We start from the raw sequence: 24,692 nt of genomic DNA on the forward strand, positions 1-24,692 counted from the left end.
AGTTTGATGTTTTTGCAGGTATAGCTCCCTTTGGTAAGACTCTATAAAGGTCCTAAATTCTGATTTCTAGTTCATAAGTAAATGCTCAGTGAGGCAACAACACTTCTGGCAAGTAGATTCAGAAAGTTTTCAGACCCACATTAATTCCTTACATGTTATTAAGGTGTAGCTAGATACTCAATCTGATTGAGATGGTTTATATTCATAAATGTCTTCTCTGATTTGTTTTGTATCATCTATTTCAGACAATATGTAAGGGATGATGTCATTACCTTCTCTGATATGGATGAAGCTACAAAACCATTTTACCATTGTTTAAATTTTAATTCAACTTAATTGTATTCTTCCCTGTTTTTTATACTCAAAAAGTTACAGAAGATCAATAAATAAATATGTAAATAAATAAATAAATAAATAAATAAATAAATACCACAATATATCTAAACTCTCTCTATGAAGTCTGAAAATATAACTATTACAAACATGACACGTCAGGCTTATTTATTGCTGTCATAGATATAATTTACATTTATATTTACAACTAGTCTATATATTTTTTCATTGTATTGTACATGTGCTTTGGTAGTACAATTGTGTTTGATCAATTCAAATTCACATTTATTTCTATCACCTGAAATCACAACACCAGTTGCCTCAACACGACACTGAAAAATAGATTAAACAATGTTCATAGGAAATTAGCAGATTTCCAGCATTCCCTGTGTCCTTAGACAAATGTTCTAACGTCCCATGTCCTTAGACCTTCCTTCTCAGCCAGGAAAAAGAACCAAACCTCTTTGGGGAAAAAGGCAGATGAAGACTTATATCTCCTGACCGTTTCTCATTCTAAGAAGATCATACAATATACATACAAGTTTTGATAAATAAATATGAAAAGAAAACTTACAATTTTCCTTATTAATGTTCACAAGTAATCCTATTTCTATTGACACTGATTCAAAGTTATTGTTTGTTGTGGTTTGATTTATTTTTGTTCTGTTTTACTTTTGTAGATAAATACAAACCCAATTAATTTGCTGTCCTCTCTTTTCTGCCCGAACTGGCGCTTTATCAAACAAGAAGACCTCGACATGTCAGAGTGACTCCTAATTAGAAAAAATACAGTGAAAACAAAGGCGTGTCATCCCCTGAAAAGCCATTAAAGCTCCATCACGTGCAGCAGTGGCAGGATGACAGGCTGTCAGCGCAGCACGGGGCCCTTATCGCTGTAAACCAAGGCAGCAGATACACCGCTCGCCTGTGCGCGCTCTGATCTTTTACTCCGCTGCTTTTCCAATACATGTCGGTGATAAAAGCTGTGACCCCGAGTCTTCCTGTGAGTGCCGAACGGGCCGGCCGGGGCGAGGCTGCACGGTGAACCCCGATGACCCTCGTACACCAAATCAGGAAGTGAAGACTCTATTTAAGATTCTTGCATTCTGCCTTCTGCCGCGGTTTCACTGTGTGACCTGCGTAACCCCACAGACGGGAATCTCTCGGGTTTAGATTTCAGCTGCACCGTGACGTGTTGTGTCAGATTCGCCGATAGTGGTCAAGGAAATGAATGATGGATCTTGAACAATAAGGTTGCATCTTACGGTGTTGACAAAGTTCACGGACATAAAAACACTGTTACAAAGCTCGACACTCCAATGAGATTTTAGCGTTTGCAGTAATCGTTGGTGAAAAGTGTGAAATGTAAGAACAAAAGTAAAAGTACTCTTGTAACATTTTTAGGTATCTGTAAATGTTTCGGTGTCTGTGCTTTATACTTCACAAGATTATTGAACAGGACTAAAATGTAAAAGTGTTTTTTCTGATGGTTTTAGTTTTAATTGTTGGCATGTTTATAGAGACATCTTGCCTACATTTTGGTTTTTCATTTTTGGTGTTTTTAATACAAAGTGGAGTACTTCGTCCACTGGCCACTATCAAGGATGATTTGTCTTATATTATTATTGTCATATTTAGTGACATACATTTAGATTTCATAAAGCACAACTAAAATCTAATGTTCTTTTTGTAAATCCAGAATAACACAGACAACAATATATAATGGTTGTTTACAAAAGCCAGTTTATTATTGTACTGTAGTACTGTATATCTGATGAACAACTATGTCGCTTCCGTAGATTTTAAACTTAAATCTTTAAAACAAGATTACATTTTACTTTCTATTTCAGAAGACACAAACTTCTCAGATAATCAGGCCTGATATCAGAGACACAACAACACAATTTTCGTTGTTTGCAGATATCCGTGTTAGATGCATTTGTAACAGTATTGTACTTTCTCAGTGCATAAGAGTCTGTCTGTAGGACATATTAGCGGTTATTGTTACTTGATTTGAAAAAAAAAAAAACATTCTTAACACTATATTTCTTGCAAATTGTGTCAAATTCAGGTCAAATAAAGCAGTGTAAATTGATATGGCCAAGTGTTTTCCTTGCTGCTTTCTGGGCACATTATCTACAAAAATTGGAAGCCAAATATGTACTCTTTATCCAGAGCTTGCAGTTACTTGAAATTGATCACTAAACACACAAGAAAAGATAAATACAGTCTGTCTCGGCAAAGGACGGTTTTAAAAGTCTGAAAAAGCTCATCATCCAAAGTCTTAACAGCTTCAGTGTGATGTGCAAAGTTAAAACACAGGTGTGAGAGGAGCTTAGTCTTCTTTGCCTCTTTCACTCTTCAGCGACCTTCTTCACCCAGGTGGAGTCAAGTGGAAGTTGAGTGAAAAAAGATATCGTAAAATAGTAATATGATAAAACCTCCTCTGTCAAAATTGTAGTTTTAACGAGATTCTGGAGAAGCATTTTGAATTAGATTATTACCCCAGTGTGCTGATGCTAATGTAGCTCATTACATGCAAAGCCTTGTTTTTTTCATACTTTTTAATTACTCTTTAAATTTAACATTCAGAGTGGCGAGGTCAAACTTAGATTAATGCATGCATTAATGATAAGACATGACATCGTTATTAATATGTATACAGGCAAATCACAAGTGTTGACTTCCTTTTATATTTGGTTTTCGTTTATATAGTGTGTATTGCTCTATCCTCTATGGGGCTTGTGAATGCATGCAAGACATTAGCCATCTCAGGAGACACTGCTGGTTAAGTAAAGGTTGCATAAAAATATCATATTAGCAGTATTTATATTCAACCCCCATCGACCCAAAACATGCCGCATTGTTAAAAAGCTCCTGAGGCGTTGAAGGATTGGTCAAATGTAGAGGAAAATTTTCCCTACGGGGACAATAAAAGATCATCTAATCCAACCAAAAGTTATTTTATTGAAACATTGGTCAAAGGTGTGAAATTAATCCTCAACAATAAAGCTGTATTTTTTTCTAAAGCTCACTTCAAAGGTGCAGTATTTCACTTTTCTGGTGGGGGCCCACTCCCTGCTTGTCACCACAGGGATGTTATTGCTTTGACTGAAATGTTCCACTGAGTTCCACAAATCTGACCTTGACCTTGGTAACTTGGCCATGGAGATAGACACATTTCATGCCTTATTGTGGAATATTCAAGGCAAAGAAATAACATCTCCACGACAGACCTTCCACCAGAAAAATTCACTGTAAAAGGCACTCTACCTGACTTTTACTTACTAGCTCATTTTAAACTCTTTCAACTGTCCACATGTATCACTCACTTACCTTTCTGTATGTCCTAAATATTCACTGCAATGAGTTTATTAGCGCAACACAACTTTTATTAGCGCAACACAACTTTCAAAGACCAGAGCATGTTTTTCCGTCCCGGTAAATCTAACAACAACAAACATGCTTATAGTGCACTTCCTGTTTTGCACAATATAAAATACAACGCTCTATATTTAGATGCAAACGGCACACAATGGACACATTTTCACCCGAATAACTGCTCTCATACATACATTTGTACTTGGGCAAAACACATTTTACTGTATTACATATGAACAAAAGTGGGTACAGCTCCTTTAATGCACCTTTAATGCTGTATTTCAATATCATTTCACTTCATTACCAAATCTGAGGCATTCAAAATAATAATCCCTGATCCTGTTGTGTATAATCTCTTATCATCCTGATTTAACCAGCTTTATCGTTAATGAATCCTATCTACATGGTTGAGTTTTTGAACCCTGCAGAACAATGACAAACTGCAGTGATCAGCTGGTCCTGGCCTTTACCAGCTCAGCCCAGTGTTTCAGACAACCCTCCTCAGACATACGAGACACTGATTAAACTTTTACATGCCTCTGAATACCACTCTACCATTTCAAAGTTATAGACCACTGAATCCTCCGGTGAACGACACCTAAAAAGCTTTTCTGGTTGGAGAGAGTAAAGGTTCCTGAGTTGGAGTGGTGTGGAGAGTGGTGATAAATATGGTTCTTTTAATACAATAGCTTTGTAGGTCACTGTGTGTTGGAAGCGAGAGGTGTGCTACTTCGGCAAAACCAGCACAGCCCACAGACACTGAAACACGCAACCTTTAAAGAGGGATTTGAAAAGGTCACGGCAGAGGCATGCAGAATGGTAATATAGGAGCTGCACTGGCAGGGGTCAGCGGATCAAAATGGGCTTTATTTTTCCATAGTGCCTTCAAGAGAGATGGATTTCTAAAGGACTTAAAAGCCTCTGTTTAGCTTTATGAAGGTCTATTACATAACACAATATCTTTGATTAGATAGAGGTCTACTGGTGACTCTTGGGTTTTATCACAAGCTCTGTAATATCTCCGGAAATTTGCTTTTGCCTGGAGCAAATACAATGTACAGTGTTGAAAATACCTATAGAACCCACTGGCATGTTTACAAGCAATAGATAAGGAAAGTTGGTTGGAGTTCTATTCTGATTTATATAGAGTGTATTCTACCTTAATGTACACTGACTGAACAATCTTCCGTCCTCGCTGCATTCACTACACTATGTTGATGCTTTCAAATGCCAACTCAAAACTTTATTATTTAGTCACGCGCGTCTTAAAGTGAGATTCTAGAGGCAATACTTTTTTTTTTCTGATAGTTTTTTCTCTCAACATTCAAGCCTTTGTGTAGGAAAAAAACAACACTTTCCAATCTGCTCCAAAAATGTTTTAATATATAATTTCCCCAACTTCCATCCATTTAAATTGGACATTGTAACTTCAAAAAGGCAGTTTGAAAATGCATTTATCTCTCACAGGGGAATAAAAATCACATCTTACAACTCGCTCATACACAAACATGTCCATTTTGGTTTATAACAAGATTTCGTTATAGATATTTCAAAGCCTGATTTACAATATTATAGTTTTAATTGAAAACAATTAGGCCATATTTGAATGATTACGCCAATAATCAGTCAGATCTAGTTTACTCAAATATGAAGTAAGAAATTTGCCTTGTTCTATTCATTTTTCAGGTAAATAAATAAATAACCAAATAAATAAACTAACCGTAAGCATTCAAATAAATCAACTTTGCAGAATAGGCCACTCCACCGGCCCCGGTTAGACATTGTTCCCTGAGGCCCACTCTCCAGTGCTGCCCAAATCTCCCACAGCTTCATCCTCACGTTATTAGGTGTGGATCTGTTGGCTGTACATTAGCCTCCTCATCCATCCCAACGGGGCAGGAAGGGTCCCTTTAAGTCTGTACCAGCGGGTTCTCGGTGCATGACTGAGTGGGTGCTGGGCTTTTTTCTCCTTTCTGCTCCCAAGTGAAATCCTCTGCATGCTTAGTGACTCTTGTTCCTCCGATGTAATTAGTCCCTGGACACTTCTTTAACGGGCCGTATTCATCACGCACATTAATTAGTAACAGACTGGATGTATTACTTTGAAACTAGTGAATGTCCTTGTTTATTAAAGTATGAACAACAGGGGGGAAATACTGTCTGAGCCCCTGGCATTAGTCACTTAGCGAGTCCACTCATTTGTCATAAAGCCACACTGTACTGCTCTCGCGTACTTATCCTTGTTTGTCTTTTAAGTGAGGACATATATAGTGATGTCCTATTAGCATTATTAATTACAGTAGACCTCAGAGCCGGATCGTATAACATAGTCGCATTAGCAGAGTGTCAACCGCTAGAAGAGCTGACTTTGGGGAGGCTTAAGGAGGCAACCCTGAACAATGTCTTGTACTTGATTAACGTCAAAGCGTCACCTAATATGTAATAACCATTTATTTAAGAATTATTTGTGTATGTGTAAAAATAACATTGAAATAGACTCCCCATAAAGGAAAAAACTTTATTACAAAATCAGAGAATTAATAGAACATAGAATCTACCGTGGCTGGCTACAGGCAAACTTCCTGTTTCATAGATGTTGACTCAGTAGGACTTTATAAACTGAAGAAGGATAGTATATAGGTAGTAAGTATTTATACAAATTGAAAGACGACTTGAAATAGTATTCAGTATGAGAAAAGAAGATGCAGATGTTTAAATGGCAACAAATAATCATATTTATTTTATTTACTGTTTTACAGTATATATTTTTGTATTTACTGTATATTTTATTTTATTTTATTTACTGTATAGTTTATTTTATTTACTGTTTATTTAATTTATTCATTTTATTTTTATTCATTTTATTAATTGTATTCATTTTATTTGATTTATTTTAATGACTTGATATGTTCATTAGACATGTACCGCACTACAACATTTATAGCCGTCCCTAGAAGGGCTTTCACAACAGGCTTTCATAGCAAGTTTAACATATGAATTTACCTTTGTATTTACACAAAAACAAAGGCAGACAAAAACTCAGTATGTCATCACAAATAGTCTTTTAGTGCGTACATGTCTGATTTCCCTTTAAAACCCGCTTCATGTTTAAAACCAGGTCCAGTTTCAGCTCCTGCGCAGGATTTAAGATTCCAGAGTTTAACGCCCTGACAGAGAACACAGACTTCCTACTACAGGATGTTTTTCTCAGTGACACGTTCACATTTGCTGCACCTTGTGTGATGGGACCCACTGCCCTGAGTAGGACTGTGAGCTTTACCTTGGACACATGGAGCTTGATGTTTCAATTACAAAACTGTATACATTTTTCAAAGCTAAAAAAATCCTATATCTGCAATACCTGTAAATGCTGTGTTCTAACAGGTTTTTTTCCTAATGTTTTCATGGCCCTGTTGTAAATCATTCTCTGTGGCTCAATTGTAGAGGCTGTGACCTGTGACCAGCAAGTGATACGAAGGCTGATGTGGGAGAAAATCCTTGATATTTTAACTTCTTCCACTTGCTTAATGTCTTGTCCATCAACTGTCCGATGCAGTATGGGATGAGCTGTAGCAGAAAAACAAACACTGTTTCATGGGCATCGAGAGTAAGTCAAGAGTTTTGAAACCACATTGCTACAGCTTTATTATGGCTTTGCAGCTTCAACATGTTTGCCACCCACATACACAATCTGCCATAGAATCAGAATTACAGTATAATTTCTTCTTCCAGCTCCAAAGCCTTCTGCGTTCTTTCCGCGCTAACTTTGTTTCGGAAAGTAGATCCAGTCATTCACAAACTTCAGCTTTGATTGTGGGCTGCCTCGGTTTGTCTTTTCGAAATAACTGACATGTCCCCCGGCTACGAGTTGAGCCGCTCTGTCGGCAGCTGCTGTTTTGTTTGTGAAAACCCACCACGTTGTTCCGCAGCGCTATTAGAAATGCAAACTATTTCCAATTGCGTAGCTTGGATCACAGATATCCCACTTAAGTCAACATGTCAGGAGAAATTTCAGCACCGGGGGATTGTTGGTATTTGATATATCAACGGAGGGAAATAGTTTGGTCTGTATCCAAGGCTAAGACGCCATTCCGCCGCTAAGAACGCTAATTAGATCCACTTTTGCCATTTCATTGTTTCTCAGGGCAATCGCTCATTGTTTTGTTGTTTTGCGAGAATTAGTTTTATTTAAAATGCATTCCGCTTTCTGTTTTTAGTAACACGTAAGTGCAGCCCGTGGGTTGAAGCATAAGGCGCAGGCAGCTACATAATGGTTTCTCCTGGAGTGATCCAATCAGAGTTACCAAAGGGATTCCAACTCCTCCACTCCAGAGCTCGGACTGGAGACGGGGAGAACTTTTGGAATTAATTGAATGTGTTTGCAGATTGACTTTTTGAATCGTTCTTCTTTATTCACACAGGCGTTATGTTAGCCTCAGCCCACGTGAATGTGCATTAACAAGATGGATTTTTAAACTAAAATGACCAGCTAAAGTGCGCTTTGGAGCACAGATAACGTTATTGATCCCCTGCCTTACATGCAGCTCCATACAAATTGGGAAGGGATTTTTTTCTTTTTTACCTGTTCCAACTATCCAACTACGAAGGGAGGAAAAATCACTTGCTGTGCTGTATATCTCAGGTTTTAAGCAGAGCAATGATGTAGAGATGTACTAATGTCCATGATTCATCTGTGATCGTGATGTTTTTATAGGCTGTTCTTAATTTAGATTCCATGTCAAGCACGTATAAATAAATAAAACTTATGCTCAGGACGTCATCTGAAAATTGTATTACAAGAATGTCAATCTTCTTGGAACAGTTCTCACATTACAGCCTTATATTTTGGGATTGAAGGCCTCAATCAACCAAATGCAAAATCATGATTCAGTTGTGGCAGATTGCTCATTCTAAAATTGTGTGCTACAGTATTTTCTTTCCCCAAAATGCTAAACAGTTGCTATCTGCGTTAATTGGGAAAATCGCATGCATCACTCCGAGCCCTAATCCTGATTCGGATCATGTTCCTGGTTTGACATTGCCTCTCTCACAGTCTAATCACATTATATTCGGATAAAGCGAAGACACGCCTAAGCCGATTGAAAATTAGGCTGCTCGATGAGACACCTGAGCGTGGCTGACGAGGGGCTGTAATCACCGGCAAAACGGAAGACGTGAAATAGTTTAAAAAGAGAAAGTACATTTTAGTTTTTCTTGAGTAAGTGACTCCGAAACATCTTGAAGATTTGCATAATCTCCCATCGCGGTCTGGATTAATGTATGAATTTGTTATGTACTTAAAAAAATAAAAGAGTGTCATCTCTCACTGTTGGACTGTAAGATGTCTACATTTGTTTCATTTCCTGGCTATGTCTGTGGTAAAAAGGCTGGTTTCCCTCTGGACATTTGATTTAAAGATGCACATTATATTTTCTGGTGAGGTTATTGCGTTGCCCGGAATGTTCCACAGTATCACATTATCAAGCTTGCATTGCATTTATTGAATTACAGGGGATTTTTATGTATCAATCTATTTTTTTTGCGAACAAATATATTGGAAAACAGCTTTAAAACTTTGTATAACACATTCTCTCATTAAAGTAAGATCACACTTTTCTCCTCAAGTACGCACAGCAAAGATTTAAGTAAAAGCTTGATTAGAATTCTAATTAGACATGTTATCAGAGATGTTTAATACTGTAAACAAGTAGCACTACTGTTAAATACTGAAGCATTTGTGATGGTGCATTAACCTCAATAGCAGTTACATTGTACCTTCTTTATCTAATATGTTGCAGTGAAGACCACACGCTTTGACAAAACTTTGGCGCGTTGACAAAGATGTTTTAGTCTGTAATCATAGTCAATCCCCCCGATTTCAAATGAACGAGACATTTGGATTAAACAATCAGGAAAACACATGGTTCGGTCGTGTCCAGACAAACATGGCGAAAACAAACACAACACAAATGAAATGAGAAACATTTTGCTCTGAATGTTACAAGAATATTCAAGAGGAGAGGTCTTCTGCATTTGAGAGAGCTGTGGTTGGACAAGTTAGGAAAGGTTTTTTTTGATAACTCTTTATTGTTCCAGAGCCTTCTGTATGTGAACAGAATGTTAAAGGGCCTGGCACACTTGGATACAATGCACATTCCAATTCAACATAAAGACACATAAAAGTACTCGATATGACCCTTCAACAATACACATTTGCTGCTGCTCTTGTGTACCTTGACTTGAATAAAAGTTCTTGAGCTTAATCCAAACAGATCTGTCTTCTTAAGTTAATTCATGTTACCTTTAGTGAGGCCTGCCGCCGGCAATCTCCATATTGTACCGTTTCTTGTGGGTCACTCCGGGCTAATTTCCAGGTTGGCCTGAGGATACAACACAGTTGTTTTTGAACAAAAGTAAGAGGCTTGGAGGCACACATATATCTACACAAAGTATTCTCATTACCATACGCCTACAGTGAATGCAGTTTGTCTCAATCGTATGCGAGATAAGAACACAACATATCGTGTCCGTCGTCTGTTCAGTCTCCACGGCCGCCGCAGACACATCCCATTAGTTTCACTGCTGCCTGTTACTGCGCATCGGAAACTCAAACCGGCTAATTTGATCCTTTTGTAACTTTCAAATGTTTTTTTTCCTTCCACTTTGAGAGAACGCCTATTAGATGTACTAGTCATTCGCAGTGGATCCATCACATTATATCCCTTTCTAGCTGAAATTTTTAAAAGTTATGACCTTGTTTAAAGTTTCTAGAGACATATATCGCCTGCACGGACCTCGTCTTGGGTTATACTTTGTCTTTTTGATGGTAATCCAAATCCTTCGGCCATCCACGAATCATTTTACCTTATGCCGAGCTGTCGCCATGAATAAACAGCTCTCAGACTGATGGTGACGGAAAGGTTGTAAATTCGCGTGATGCATTTGACAAAGTCCAGATCCGATCTTTACACTCTTTTGTAAGTTATGTCAGGCCGCGCCTCAGCTTTAAGGCTTGGGTTTCACGTTTGATGTCGCCCACATGGCCATATGGTAGAGCTCTCAGCGCCTCTTTCCTCTGTTTTTTATTTCCTGCCGTTTCACGTCTCTTGTGTTGCACTCAGCACTCTGCTAATCTGACCAAACACATGTTGCCTGTGTGAGATGTGATCCTTTTTTTAACATGCAGTTTTGGGTCTGGGTTAGTATTTTTTCACAATGATTCTTCACAATTATAATGCATTGATTAATTTTCTTTCATTGCCATTGTCTGATAGATAACCATTTCTCTTGTTTAACCAGCTTAATGAAATCAAACATTCTGAATGGTAAATTAATGTGGCACAATGTTTAGGTTTACTTATTTTTTCTTCTAAAATTGCAGCGATTATTATTGTCACCTGAATAATTACGATTATTGATTGTGCAAATAATCTTGACATCCCTAGTATTGCACTGTATGTAGATAGACATAGATCCATTGAGTCGATTTTGATTTATTTAATTTACTTTTTGGATCCTGTAAGCTTTCTTTAACAGATGAACAATAAGTAATTTTGGGATGAAGAGACATTCAGCATTTTTTGTGATACTGTATGAACTATGTTTGCTGTTGAATACAATGTTTCAATCCATCCAAAGCAATAAAATAATAGTAATATGCACAGATGTTAACAATCAATCTTGCAGTTAGCATGCTTGATCAATACTATTATGATTACATTCACATATCTGTATCATCTAATGCTTATAAACAAAAAATGAAAAGTCAAAATTACATTTAGAAAAAGCCCATGCTGTCTGTAGTTTAACAGAAAGGCCATAAGATGTAAAGGTACTTCTGAAAGCCGAGAGGATCACAGGCTAGAGTTGTAGTATAATGAGCTGCGATGTCTTTGGCACAAATGGCGGGTATTTCTGAGATGAAATAATGAATACTACACAAGTAAAAGCACCGCCTTTTGGATATGAAAGCAAACCCGACTTTAAAGATTTTTTCTTTGAGGATTTCAGTGCTACCTCGCATGGTGGATGAGCAAAACTGCATATATCTGTACATGGCGCTGGTGGTGCTCAGACAGTAACAAAGGGGTAATAGCTTTAGCTTCAAGAAGGTATTTGAGCACAAGAGTGCTTTCTAATGAGCGTTCCTTGCGACCTTATGGCATTTTCCTGCACCGGAAATACACTGCACATGGCTGAAACCTGGGAGAAATCCATTAGCAATTTCTGGTAGCGAGGGACGATCTGCCCACGCACTCTTTTGCTTGTAAGTAATGACCGGGTTACAGAGAACACAAGATGATGATAAGAACATTAAACACTAAAGCACCATTTGATCCAGATGTATGAAGAAATGGAATGTAAAGTGTGCTACATATGTGTAAAAACATTTGGTCAAAATTACAATTGTATTTTACCAGAGAAGATTCTTTAGAAGTGTGCTATAAGTTTATGGTAGAGAATTCTAAACCTTCCGTCCATGTATATGGACCATACCATAATTTCCTTTCCACAAACAACAATATTTGTATAGACTTATTCTGTATAAAAACAACTAACCCTCTAGTTTATATTATGTACAAACATATTCTTTGCAAATTTTCTTTTTCAGTTTTCACTTCAAAGTCTTTTTGTTTAATTCTCCTGGGCACGTTTACTATCTGACCTTTGAACAAATCTTATTATTAAACCATAAATAGCAAATCTAATTACAATACAGTTTTTTTTATTTTTTTCCCAAAATTTTGCAACCCAACTGCCAACTGTGGAACATTCCTGGCAAAGCAAAAACATCTCCATGGAGACAAGCAGGTGGTTCAAATAGTTTTTAAGGGTTGACATGGCAGAAGAGAAGATTGCACTGTTACACTTAAAAGACGTCACTCACTCAATCAAAAACATAATAAATGTAACATCAGAAAAACATAAATTACCGTATGGTCAAACTATAAGATCGCGTTGGACACTTCAATTATCTAGTTGTTCATTTTATGTTCTTCTCATGCAGCGCTTCACTTCTCTTCGCTCAGACTGGTGGACTTCCTTGTAACATGTAGACGATGGTGTGACAAATCAGTGGTTTGAGCTCAATGTTGCTGTCAGGGGCTTTTCAGTCTCAGGTTTGGAAACATTTCAGACTTCTTTGACATGAACGGCTGTGATTGGATTCCCATTTGTCTTGCAGCTTTGTGTAAGACTCTAGCACTTCACTGGACCACATTTTTCCTCCCCGGAAACCGCTTCAAAACCGGCCCTGGCCTTGACTAAACAAATAGACTTTTGAATGGGGAACCAGGACATACTAAACAAACTCGATATGCCAACAGAAGAAGAAAAACTGTTTCTCACATGTGCTCATTCATAATCTTATCCATCCTCTAACTGGGAGACTTGGTTATTGCCATGGCTGTATTAGTTTTGTTATTCATGTAAAATGTAAAATTATTCACCAAGTTGTTTTTTTATACAGCTATATTTAAGTCTTTTGAATCCTAGTCCATTTTGTTTTAACACCTAAAGCTGAGTCTGATCAGAAATCCATGTTTGTGTGGGTTGAATTTGTTCTCATAACAGAGTGCACTGTTAGACATAAGAAAACTGCAAATTGAAGTTCATTTAAAACTAAAGTAGCAGAGGAACTGAGACACAGGCAAAGCCACACTGATTATGAAACAAAGCTTGCCGGTTTAGCCGTGACTAAGATCTATGAGAAATAGACTAATATGCTGCCTTATGTCTCTTCATGCACATCAATAGGTTCCATTATTTCAACAAAACAAATAAGACAGAACTTCTTCCCTAATACTTCCTGCAGCGACATATTCCTGCAGTATGTGAAAACCATTTGTATCTGACAAGAAACACAAACTCCTATAATAACTTCATCAAAGTTAGCTCGGGCGATGGTATTGTAGCTTAAAGCAAAATCTATTCCTCCTCTATGCCCTCCTCTCAAAATGGCTGACCTAGCTCCCTCCCACTGAGCAGATATTGACTAAGGAGACATGGGAAAAATGAAAATATTAGTGGATTTGACAGACATGCTGGATCGGCCCTATAGGGTCCCGCAACAGCAGAGGAGAAGACACAAATCTAGACATATCCGTGCAAGACGCCAATTCTTCAACCTGACAAGTCTCGACCTATCGGCCATCAATAAGGGGATTGGCAGAGCGTCAGAAGTCTAGGCTTGGTTGTAGATTTAAGAGGCTCAAACGGAAGGATGAACTCACAGTGAGAAGAAATCCACCTAATTCAACAGGATTCAAAAGAACAGTGGAGAGTCATTATGGGGGATATCTCTGCACGCAGCTCTTAAAGTCATACTACAGGCAAATGGCAAATGTCTGTAAATACCCCCCCTTTTTTTATTATGTTCAGCGTCTTTGGGTCACTGAAAAGCGCTATATAAATAAAAGTTATTATTATTATTATTATTAAAGTGTGTGTTTACAATAGTCTGTACAAATATACTTGATATTCTACTCCAATACATTTTTGAATAGTGGTCTAGGTGAAGAAGTTACTTTATTAATATTATACATGGCAGTTAAAGGCATTGCAGTAAATTAGTAGTTTTTGTAGTGTATTACGTTGTTTTGCTGAAATTACATTATTACTGGCGATGGTGATCAGCTTGATAAAGTCTGCATAGTTAACTAAATGGCCTGTCCATATACACCCTTTCATTAGTCTGATTAGTCTATTTGGTTTATTGGTAATTGGTGTTATTTTAAAAAAAGGTTTCAGGTTTATCATTTTTATCATTAGCCTTTGCTGGAGAGACGATGGCATTTGATGTCATGACCCCACTTTCAACAAGAGCCCTTAACATTACCTCGTCCTTACTTAAACTGATTCATTTAGACGGAGTGAAAGGGCAGCTGCAGATACCACAGATGATCTCCGAATGAGTTATTTAAAAAGCATTATAAATAATTAGCACATAATATTGGCAGAAACTCTTCATTTGGATGTGGGCGAGGACTATACATGCTCCATTTCATAGCTCCCTTTCTTGACATGTCCAGCACAGATTTATCATGCACAGGTCTTTGGCAGGGTGTAGCCTCATCAGCAGAGGTGTTACATGCCCGTGGTGGTCCTAGGGTCACTTCATTACTAATGCAGCCATGGATCATAGACACCGGCTCATATTAGCGCGCCCTTCATGGCCGCCTCTGACCCAGTCCACAGCTGCACCTCCTTTCCTCTTTATGATTTGAAAATGACCCAATCCTTCACACTCCCACTGCTCCCCGCAGACCACAGCGTATATTCCATCATTCTAATTATTTAGCTATCTATATTAATTGACACATTTGTCAGGAGTGTCTATAATGCACCTGGTGTCACATGTTTGAAAGATGTTCTTTTAATGTGAATCCCGAATACCTGATGGCACTGGGGTCACAAGATGTCCCAGAAGACCTCCTCAGGAACACTTTAAAATGACCGTTGGGCTGAGGAGGAGGCTCATTACTGTCATATGTGAGTCGGGCCATACATTTACTGTGCTGCATTGTCGGTTAGTGTTGTTACGGGCCCTGTGGGTGGTTATTGACATTTCCCTTCGGTCTGTAGGGGAAGACCTCATCACAGTTAAACAGCTCAACGATTATACATTCAGCCCTTGTGCCGAGTTTGGCAAACAGTGCAGCTGAATTTAAAACCCATAAACACTGGCCTCTCTTTCAGCGGGACTAAACATGAAAATAATGGGAAATAAAATGTGTTATACATTTCTCTGCTGGCCGGGGCTTTAAATCAGATAGTACAGTGTCTGCTGGCAGCCCTAGCTGGAGCCGCTTAGAGCCTCACAAAGTCAAATGCTGTCTCTTTCAGTCGGAGAACACTTTCTGAAAATGTGAACTCAAATGCTGTGTGCCTGTAGCGTTCTGTTCTCCTTTTCTGTCGACAGCACTGTGCACTGAGGCCGGGTAATTCTCTGGAACTATTTGTTCAGCTTTAATGTACAAAATGTGGAGGCAGACTGAGCATTTGTTGAATTAACATTCAAATTGCTGATGCATTATCTAGATTCTTCAAATCTCGCAAGGCTGCATTTTCCTGTCAAATAGATTAATATATTCTGGTTTGGGTCCAGATGTAGAATCCCTGATGATGTAGGAGATGAAATAAGAAGTCTGACCATCTTCAATCACTACTCTTTAGTCACGTCGGACTGAGCACTCAGCTGTAATTGTGTACATAAGCGTTTATCCAAATCTGCAGTCTCCATGGCAATATTCCACAGACATTGACTGCTCCATCGTCCTAATCATCATCTAGTGAGCATCCAATACGGAGCATGTCTGCGGTGTGGCGAGCTCAGCACTTTCCTCTCAGTCCTTAGAGGAAAAGTGTAGTCCTAAAGCCCCGTGTCAGAATCATTTTTTGATGTATGGATGGAGGCGTTTTGTTCAAAGGGATAACCTTTCTGGGCACTTCTTTGAAATGATAATTCCCCCTGCTGCTGCTGCAGGTGGAGCTGCGCTGCTTTGGCAGACAGGGTCAATCAAAGTCAAATGGAGACGCAACTCCAGTTCACCTGCCTGACTGCTGCTGTCAGCCTGCACCACATAATCTCTCCCTCTGCTAAAGACGACGGCCCTGCCAATGTCACTGAAGAGGTGCAGTTTTATTAATAATATGCCCATGTTTCGGTGCATGGGACTATTTACCATCAGTGGTCTCTGTCGGGCCCACGTGAGCCTCTCTGAGCAGCGGTGACGGGGGCACAGGTGTGTGTAATTACATCTGTAATAACCCTTGGATACGGTCCACCTGCTTCAAAGTGCAGCCTCTGTCCAACCAGCGCCACAGACAACAAAGAAGATGAATGCTCGCTGATTATGGCTTTGATGATACAGCGAGAAGCCGGTGTTTTGTGGGCAGATATTTCTGGCTTTGGATTTATTCAATTTGTCTGGAACAATGACATGTTCTATCAGTGTATGATGTTGCCTCTCATTTTCACCGTCATGTCAGTCCATAAACACAACAAAAGACAATATTCTGTGTACGGCTGCGTGATGTATTCATTTCATTATTCCTCGTCAGTTGCTGTGTGGGCTCATATAGCTTCTGCTGATTCTGACCTTGAACAAAAGCAAATAAAGGAAATGAATGCATTTTGGAGCCAGTGTTGATATTGCATATCAGTCTCCTGCTGTCCATCTGGAAACACGTATGGAACATTCAGCACCAGGCATCGCCGCGGTAACTACAGACAAACATCTCCCAAGGGCCTTTGCTCCAGCTACGGTAGACATGCTAGGGCGACCTGTCCCTGTTATTGTTTGTGACAGAATCAGGATGGAAGGCAAGGAGTAAAAAAGTGTGCGTTAGAGTGATACCTCCGACTCCACTGGCACTGTCCCCACAGTAATTATGGGCATGGATGGCCAGCGATGACATCATTAACTCATGTGTTAAGCAGTCGTGAGGGAGAGGTGCGGGTGGGGGGCGGGGAGGTGAGCCTCAGACACAAGCAAATTCAAATCAGTATTATGTACAGTAAGTGAATACACACCTGGTAAAAATATGCCCACATCATGTTTCTGTGTGTTCAGCACAAATGAGTTACAAGGGCACAGGTTGAACGGCTGCCATTTTGTTTTAATTAGTCTCATACCATAATATAGTCCAAATTCAATTAACGCAGTCTCTGAATTCATTAGGGCGACTGGGCGAGGTGAACAAAGCTCTGGAGACAATCTAAATAAAATGGGATATTTAACCTGCATTAATGATATAGCTTCACTGATATTAGTAAAACAGACATATAAACAGGTGCTTTGTTGCACAAAAAAACAGTAACAGCAAATTATATGTAAAAATATATGTTGAATATTCCCAAAGACAGAAAAAAACAAGTCAAAAATGAAAAAGCCTTTATTGCAGCATGACTATTAAAACTTTTAAATGTATTAATATTATTACAATTATTGTCAAACTCAAGAGGTGGAGTTGCATGCCCCATGTTGCAATAAAGACTTTTAAAAAAAAATTGTAAGCTAACAAAGTGTTTTTTTTTTTTTTTCATCTTTGGGAATATTCTACATAGATTTTGTTACATCTTATACCTGCTGTAAATGTTCACATTTATTCTCACAAGCATATTTTCTGTTACGAAAAAACACTATATAAGTTAATCAACTTATTACAAAGAGTTGAAGGTGCCTTGTGTAACTTTCCTGGAGACATTTTGTCTGGAATGTTCTACAATATTCCATTAAACTTATCTACTTTCAATGAGACAAGCAGGTGACGCCACAGGCCAGATTACTGGTCCAGTCTGTGGAAAAGCGAGTCCACTTGCACAATTTCAACTTATGTAAGGAATGCATGTAATAAAAAACCTGAAATGTAATAACTGCACTGTAGATATGTTTAATTAAGCTGATTCCATCACGGCGCCGGTACACAATGCCCTTAGCGACGAAGGTGTACACAAAGTCTCATTTGTGCCAAACGTAGTCAGTTTATTAAATAAGCCCTGATGTATCTTATTTTATCTTTTAAATGCCCCAGACTTTTAATACATGTTTTAATGCTAATGTTTGATGGATTGAGTGTGTAATGTGACACATTTCCACTGTACGGTGTTAAGTTAAAAGTAAAAATTTCACTATGTGGGAAATTTCAGGCACCACAATAACATCTCCATTTAGCAGGTCAGGTGGCTCCCTCACCAGAAAAGCTATACTGTGCACCTTTAAATGTTCCTGTCTAGTTTAAGCTGGTATGAACAATGCTAGAGCAAAATCAAATACAAAATATTTTAGTTTTGCTGTGCAGTGAGCATTTAAACACACAATTCTGAAAAGTGAATTAAATTGGCAGTACACATTCTTCTTTGTTTGTTTATCCCATAATGACTCCCCGTGCCATTTCCGCACTCCCAAACTTCACTGTGTGGAAGACGATTTAGATGGGGATGACCAGCCTTTCCAGATGTGACAGGGGACCTAACCATATTGCACTCACCCTTTGGCAGAGGGCCCCCAATCAGCGATGAGTAATGACCAGACAGTCTAGCATGCAGTGATCCCAGCTTTCTAATTAGTCTTCCATTAACTTCCTCAACCTTGATGACTGCGGGGTGCACTCTCAACAGTACAGTAGGCCGTCACACATACACACCCACGAACCTTTGCCGCCCTCCTTTTCATGCTAAAAGTTATTTGTTAGTTTTAATTTAAATCCTTATTCACGCTTGCAAAGAGGCATTATTATTGAGGGCATGTTCACACACTGCTGAAGAAACAGCCCCAAGCTGGTCTTTTTGGGAAAGTGACCTACATAGAAATGAAGGTACAGATCTATTATTCTGCAGCCAATACGAATGTAGCGGAACAGTGTGTTGCTTTTGTATCCGCGAAGAATAATATAATTAAAGTTAGAGGCACATTTTCTCTATGAAGCGTGTGTCGTAAGAAGATGGTCACATTTTAGTGCTTTAAAACACTTTCCATTAATCAAGCACATTCAGACACTGGTGGGTTGGAGATTGGACTGAAAACCGTCTGGTCAGTGGGCAAATCCTCTGCTACTGCTGCTCTGATCATCATAAACATAATTACATTTGCAGCACAGTGGTTGAGCTCGCCAGAACAAGGCGGTTCTGGGTTCGACAAGGCCGTTTGGTGCGAAGTTTGCGTGTTTCTCACCGTGTTTGGGTGAGTTTCCTCCAAGCACACTCTTCAGTTCAATAGGAAACACAACATTTGCTCTCTTACCAGCTGCTTCCGTGTCTTTGTGTGTATTATAAGCACAAAGTCATGTCACAACTGAATCTTAACAGAAGTTGTTGACGTGGCGTTACTCCAGAGAAATGATAGCGCCGTTAGCATTCTTGGATATATAGTAAATCTGGCCCGTTGGATGACTTTATTCTTCTTTACGCCTTCATATTTGCATGTGGCACGATATAACTCCTGAAGTCCACACTTGCTGTTGAATAGTTGTTGAATAGTGGGTGATAGTGCAGCTCTTCTATATTAACATTAATTGTTAGTTCACCCCGATGAAGGAGCCGCCCGTTTGTCAGCGTTCCCTCGATGCCTGACTGTACAAACCAGATTAAATCCTCTTTCTACAGTAAGTAGTCCTCTGAAGATCTGCAGAGGAGTTGGTGCCCACTTCTCCTGACAGGTTGCTCTAGCGGCTCTGAAAGATGGGTCAAATGCAATAGGCAAATTTCCTTATGGGGACAATAAAGTTCATCTTACCCTTTATCGGCAAGGTTGGTAAATGTTCATACACCAAACTAGTATTTAACATTTCAAATCGTTTTACTACAAACACTATATATTTGGTTGAAATACATTACACTACATGTGTTGACAGAACTTTTCTTCGACTATTATTTTTCCTTTACAAGAAAAGGCTTCACCGTGGTGTCGTGCTTTTGGTTTATTCAAGTGTTTGACAACAGAAAGATTGGCAATACCTGTTCGGGTTTGGCTTCGTAGCTCACGACTGTCAAAGGCCATACCAGAGCGTTCTGATCTGCCAAATAAAAGCAAGGCAGAGCCGCTGTGCAGAATCTGATTGAAGGGAGGAGAGCGATAGAAACTGGGAGATAAAGCTGGAGATGGATCTGTACCACTGCTATACGATTTTGAATTTGGTTTTGCTCTACTGCGTGTAATATTGCTCTTGTTGTACATTTTAATGGTGGTCAGAAATACAGTAGACACCCAGATACTAATCAGCACTAAACCAAGAATCAAACACGTATTGATACAAAAAAAAGCTTAAACAGGAAAAATGTTGACCAATCTATTATCTATATTAGAACTAGTAGAAGCCATTTGACAATATTAGATAAACAATCATAATTTCCAGTTCAAAATTACATTCTATTGTCTTCAAATGTGTTTTTTTAATCATTACCGTGTCTTTTCCTATTGAAATCAAGTTTGAAACGTTAGTATTATATACATTTATAATCAATGCTGTGTATGAAACCTTACGAGGGCTGAGTTTTTTTCAAAGGATCATTTCTGATTCATCAAGCTTCCCAGTCCTACAGTTGAAGAGTGGGGTTGAGAACACAGCCTTAAAAGAGTAATGGGGCTTCCTGGGGAGCTACAGCGTCCGTGGCCTTCACTGCCCAGCAGTATTTGCACAATCTTGGCTCTGTTTGTCAGCGAACCCACCACTTCAAACAGATACTTTTGTTCTGTGTCAGGGGAGATGATGGCGAAAGCGAGTCCACATTTTTATGAAAGATCAAGACATCAGGCAAAGTAATATGTCAGAATATGGCTATTCAGTGCTAGCATTTACTGCAAAGAACACATCATGAAGTATTAATAGATAAATGTGTGTGAGGGCCGCGGGAGAGTACTCTTTGAATGGGGTTCTTGTGTTTGGCGGGGTCAAGAAAGGGCCCGTACCGTCACTATCCTAGACATGGAGAGCTGCCATTACGCTGTTGTGTAAAATTGCCACTATTCTCATTATTCAGTGCACATGGGGCTGGCTGCGCATCCATATCTTCACGGCGCAGTAGAGCTGACCTGTTTCTCTGCAGTCTGACAATGTCTGTCCTGGACTCCTTTTAAGCACATTATCACAGTGAGATTGTGCTGTTTTATCCCAAATCTTTGACAACTTTTAGTCATTTAGTCATGCTATGAGGCACAAAATGGTAAACGTTTGCTTTTGTTGATGATGCAGTTGGTGCTGTTCCTTTTTTTGTTCTTGTTGGTAAAAACCATCACCATCTGTTTTGACATCTTGAATAAGAAGACATTAGGCATAAACATTTAGCAAAAGGGTTTTGGAGAGGAAAATGTTTTGTGTTTTTTCTCGTAGATATTTTAAATAATTAGAAGTCCCTGTTCAAACCTAACATTTTAAAAAACATTGGCCAAAAGAAGTAAACTAAAAATGGAAAACTAAACTAAATACAACAAAAACTAAAGGAGAAGGAAATTGCGGATATTTTTTCTGGTAAATACCGTAGTTTAAATTATTACAAATAATCCATGTAAAGTTTAAACCTTGCATTTTAAAAGATACTGTATTAGCATATTGAAACTAACTAAAATGGAAAACTAAACTAAAAACGATTTAAAAACTAGTGGAGAAGGAAATTGAGGGTGCATTTAAATAATCAATCCATGTATAATTGACTTGCATTTTATTAAACTTAACTGGACTTAACTAATACTTTGGCGCAATTGTAAGTACATGTTCCAAAACGACCATGAAAAGGCAAACAAATACACAGCAAAATGAATAAAATAACCATGTTTAATATACTATTCCACTGCAGTTGAACGTTTTAAAACACTGCTATGCTAATATTATTTGAATCTTTCATGCGTGTTTGTCCGGAACAGTTAAGTCTCTCCAGTTCGCTCCCTGTGTCTCCCTAATGCTGATGTAATGTGCAGTAACATGATAAAAGCAGGCAGGATGGCGGGTGGTCTTGAATGGGTGACTGACTAATTAGATCTGTGAGTGACTTTGATTATTTCCCGCTCGTGTACGCTCTTGTCATCAGATGTTTACTTGTCTTGCCCTTTTATTCTCTCATGTCCTTCACAATGGAGACCTTTGTGAGCCAGGATGTTGCACTAATTGCTTTACCATCTGTGCGTCTTCTCCACAGATCACACGAGTCATATTCTGCGTCTTCCTGGAGACAGACTTCAACATCTACAAGAAGAAAATGGCTGTCATTTTTCAAGGTATGTGTATGACATGTTTGTATGCTTGATTGTCTCCGGAATTAATAAAAAACACACATCTTGTCCGAACACAAGTGTCTTGCTCAGGGTCACAATATCATAACACCATCAGTATTGACTTGTACAGAGAATTCTCTATTAACCCTTTGCCTGGTGGGTACCAACTGCATCACCGCATCAAACCAAGCAAATGGGTACTAAATAATAGCTACTAAAGAGCTTACTTTCATTTACAAATTGGGCTATTCAAAAACATGTAATCAGCATCAATAATTAAACCCACAGTGTAACATTTCTCGTCGCTGCCAATTGGCTTGTTTGTCTTCTTAATTACATTCAAACAAAACCATACTTTGGAATATCTTAACAAAATCAACATGATCTCTATGAAGTATGTAGTTGACTAGATGAATTCTTGGTCAACTAATGGAATTATCTGTGCATTAGTCAAATAAAGTGGGTGTGTTGCAAGCTCATAAAACTATTCTTTCTCTCTTTCATCTAAACTGAACTAATCTTCATATGTATAAGGGTAGATTCAATTTACAATTCACTCCAAAACCTCCAGCTGACACATCCATTCATGAACCTTTCTACTGTGGTCCATATAAATAAAAATGCTGGTCGACTAAGACTCCATCGACCAATTAATTTCTTAGGAGAGGCAAGTGCATGTTTCCCATGATTAAATCTTACATCTCAAGATATTTTGCATTTGTCATTTGTCGCTATTTTCTCAATGTTTTTGTTTTCATCCTCGAAGAGAACGTGAATGAAATGCTTTTAACACAAATTATCACATATAGTAAGAGTCTGCTGGCATAATCCACTCAGCGTAGTGATGAATGGGTCATTGTGTAAAGCTCTTACTCTTGCTCCATGTTTATAACTGTATGTCCTCACCTGCATAGGCCACTGTGGCTCCCTGTGCACACGGCAAACATCTGCAGCAGGAGATAGCTTGCCCCTAAAGCACCGGAATCAAAAGCTGTCAGGGTTATGAGACACCTAGAAATGTCAAGAATTTGAATGCATCCCGACGGCCATTCGGGAGATTAACATTCACGACACAAAACGTTTCCGCAGATGCTTTTAATAGGATTAGGACTTGTCAGTGAAGCAGCAAGCTGATATTTTACATAATTGATAATACTCTGATGTTCGGTTTGATTGACTGTAATCATGGCTTCTTAACTGTGAACAACAAAACTCCAGGCATGCATAGCAACTGCTCATTCTTCGCGCAGATTCGGTATGCGAAATAAACAAACATCCATTATCTTTCTACTCCCACTTTGCCTCGCCGTCTCTCTCTTTCTCAGGCACATTCAATTCCCTCCCCTATTCCGAGCCATCATCTTTTTTTTTCGGTGTCCGGGCTGTGATGGGGGCTCCGAGGAGGATTGCGTTGAATAGCTGGGGATGCTGAAAGAGGGCGGCTTGGCTTTCGACAGACTAGCATTACCTCCCATTTTTTCCCTCTCCCTGGCCTCCCCAATGGAATATGTGGCTCTTAGGCCTTCATCTGCACCGCTCCCAGATGGAGAGTGTTTTGTTCCCCCTGCGCCGCCGTCCTAGTCATCTGGCTCTACCCTGAAAGATTACATTCTGTGGAGAGAGAGAGTGCGTAATTATATTGGCTGCCCCCGTGCCCCCAGCGCCCGTCTCATCATATTAGCGCTCTGAGATGAGAATTCAGGGCTGTTGTTCTCCAGTTATCACTCCGAACATTTACAAGTGCTGTCTGCTGCTGGATAAATGCATCATGTATAGCCCACTGCTGAAACTGTGACCAGACAAAGCAACAGGCTGTGAATGAAATGTTTTATTATTGCGGCTTTTCGGACGTGAGCTCTCAGAAAAATGGACACTCGTTCTCATTTAGAATAAGGTTTAATTATATTTTAGACCTGTGTTATTGTGTTATAGACCTGGTTTAAATGGCTTGGTATTCAAAATGTTAGTGCTACAGTTATTTTCCAAACAGGACTCTAATTTAGGACTTAGGTTGATCTAAAATGGACCTAAACCTAACTAGCTCTAAATGAGGACTAATGAAAAGTGGACATACACGAACGACAAACACATCGGTCCACAAGAACTGCAGAGCACCATCAGAAGTGGTCCATGTATCGCAGTTTAGGACAAACTGAAGAAGATTAGGCAAGGCTGAGGGAAATCTTATGTAATTCTGAAAACATTTGAGTCATGTTAAGTAGATAATTCAGCAGTTCGTAATACCTATTAATAAACCACTGAAAAGGGAAA

General features: G+C 38.9%; 1 protein-coding gene across 1 annotated transcript in view; it reads left to right on the forward strand.

Annotated features, from left to right (window-relative positions):
• Window positions 1-24,692, forward strand: part of macrod2 (mono-ADP ribosylhydrolase 2) — a 583,152-nt gene that overhangs the window by 500,187 nt on the left and 58,273 nt on the right. The window contains exon 9 of the mRNA XM_072436382.1: window positions 22,346-22,424. Within this exon, the coding sequence (XP_072292483.1) occupies window positions 22,346-22,424 (79 nt within the window). The remainder of the gene's footprint in view (window positions 1-22,345; window positions 22,425-24,692) is intronic.

This window comes from Eucyclogobius newberryi, unplaced genomic scaffold (assembly GCF_026437365.1).
Source record: "Eucyclogobius newberryi isolate DKJ021-1_F unplaced genomic scaffold, fEucNew1.0.hap1 SCAF_8, whole genome shotgun sequence".
Classification (NCBI taxonomy): Eukaryota; Metazoa; Chordata; class Actinopteri; order Gobiiformes; family Gobiidae; genus Eucyclogobius; species Eucyclogobius newberryi.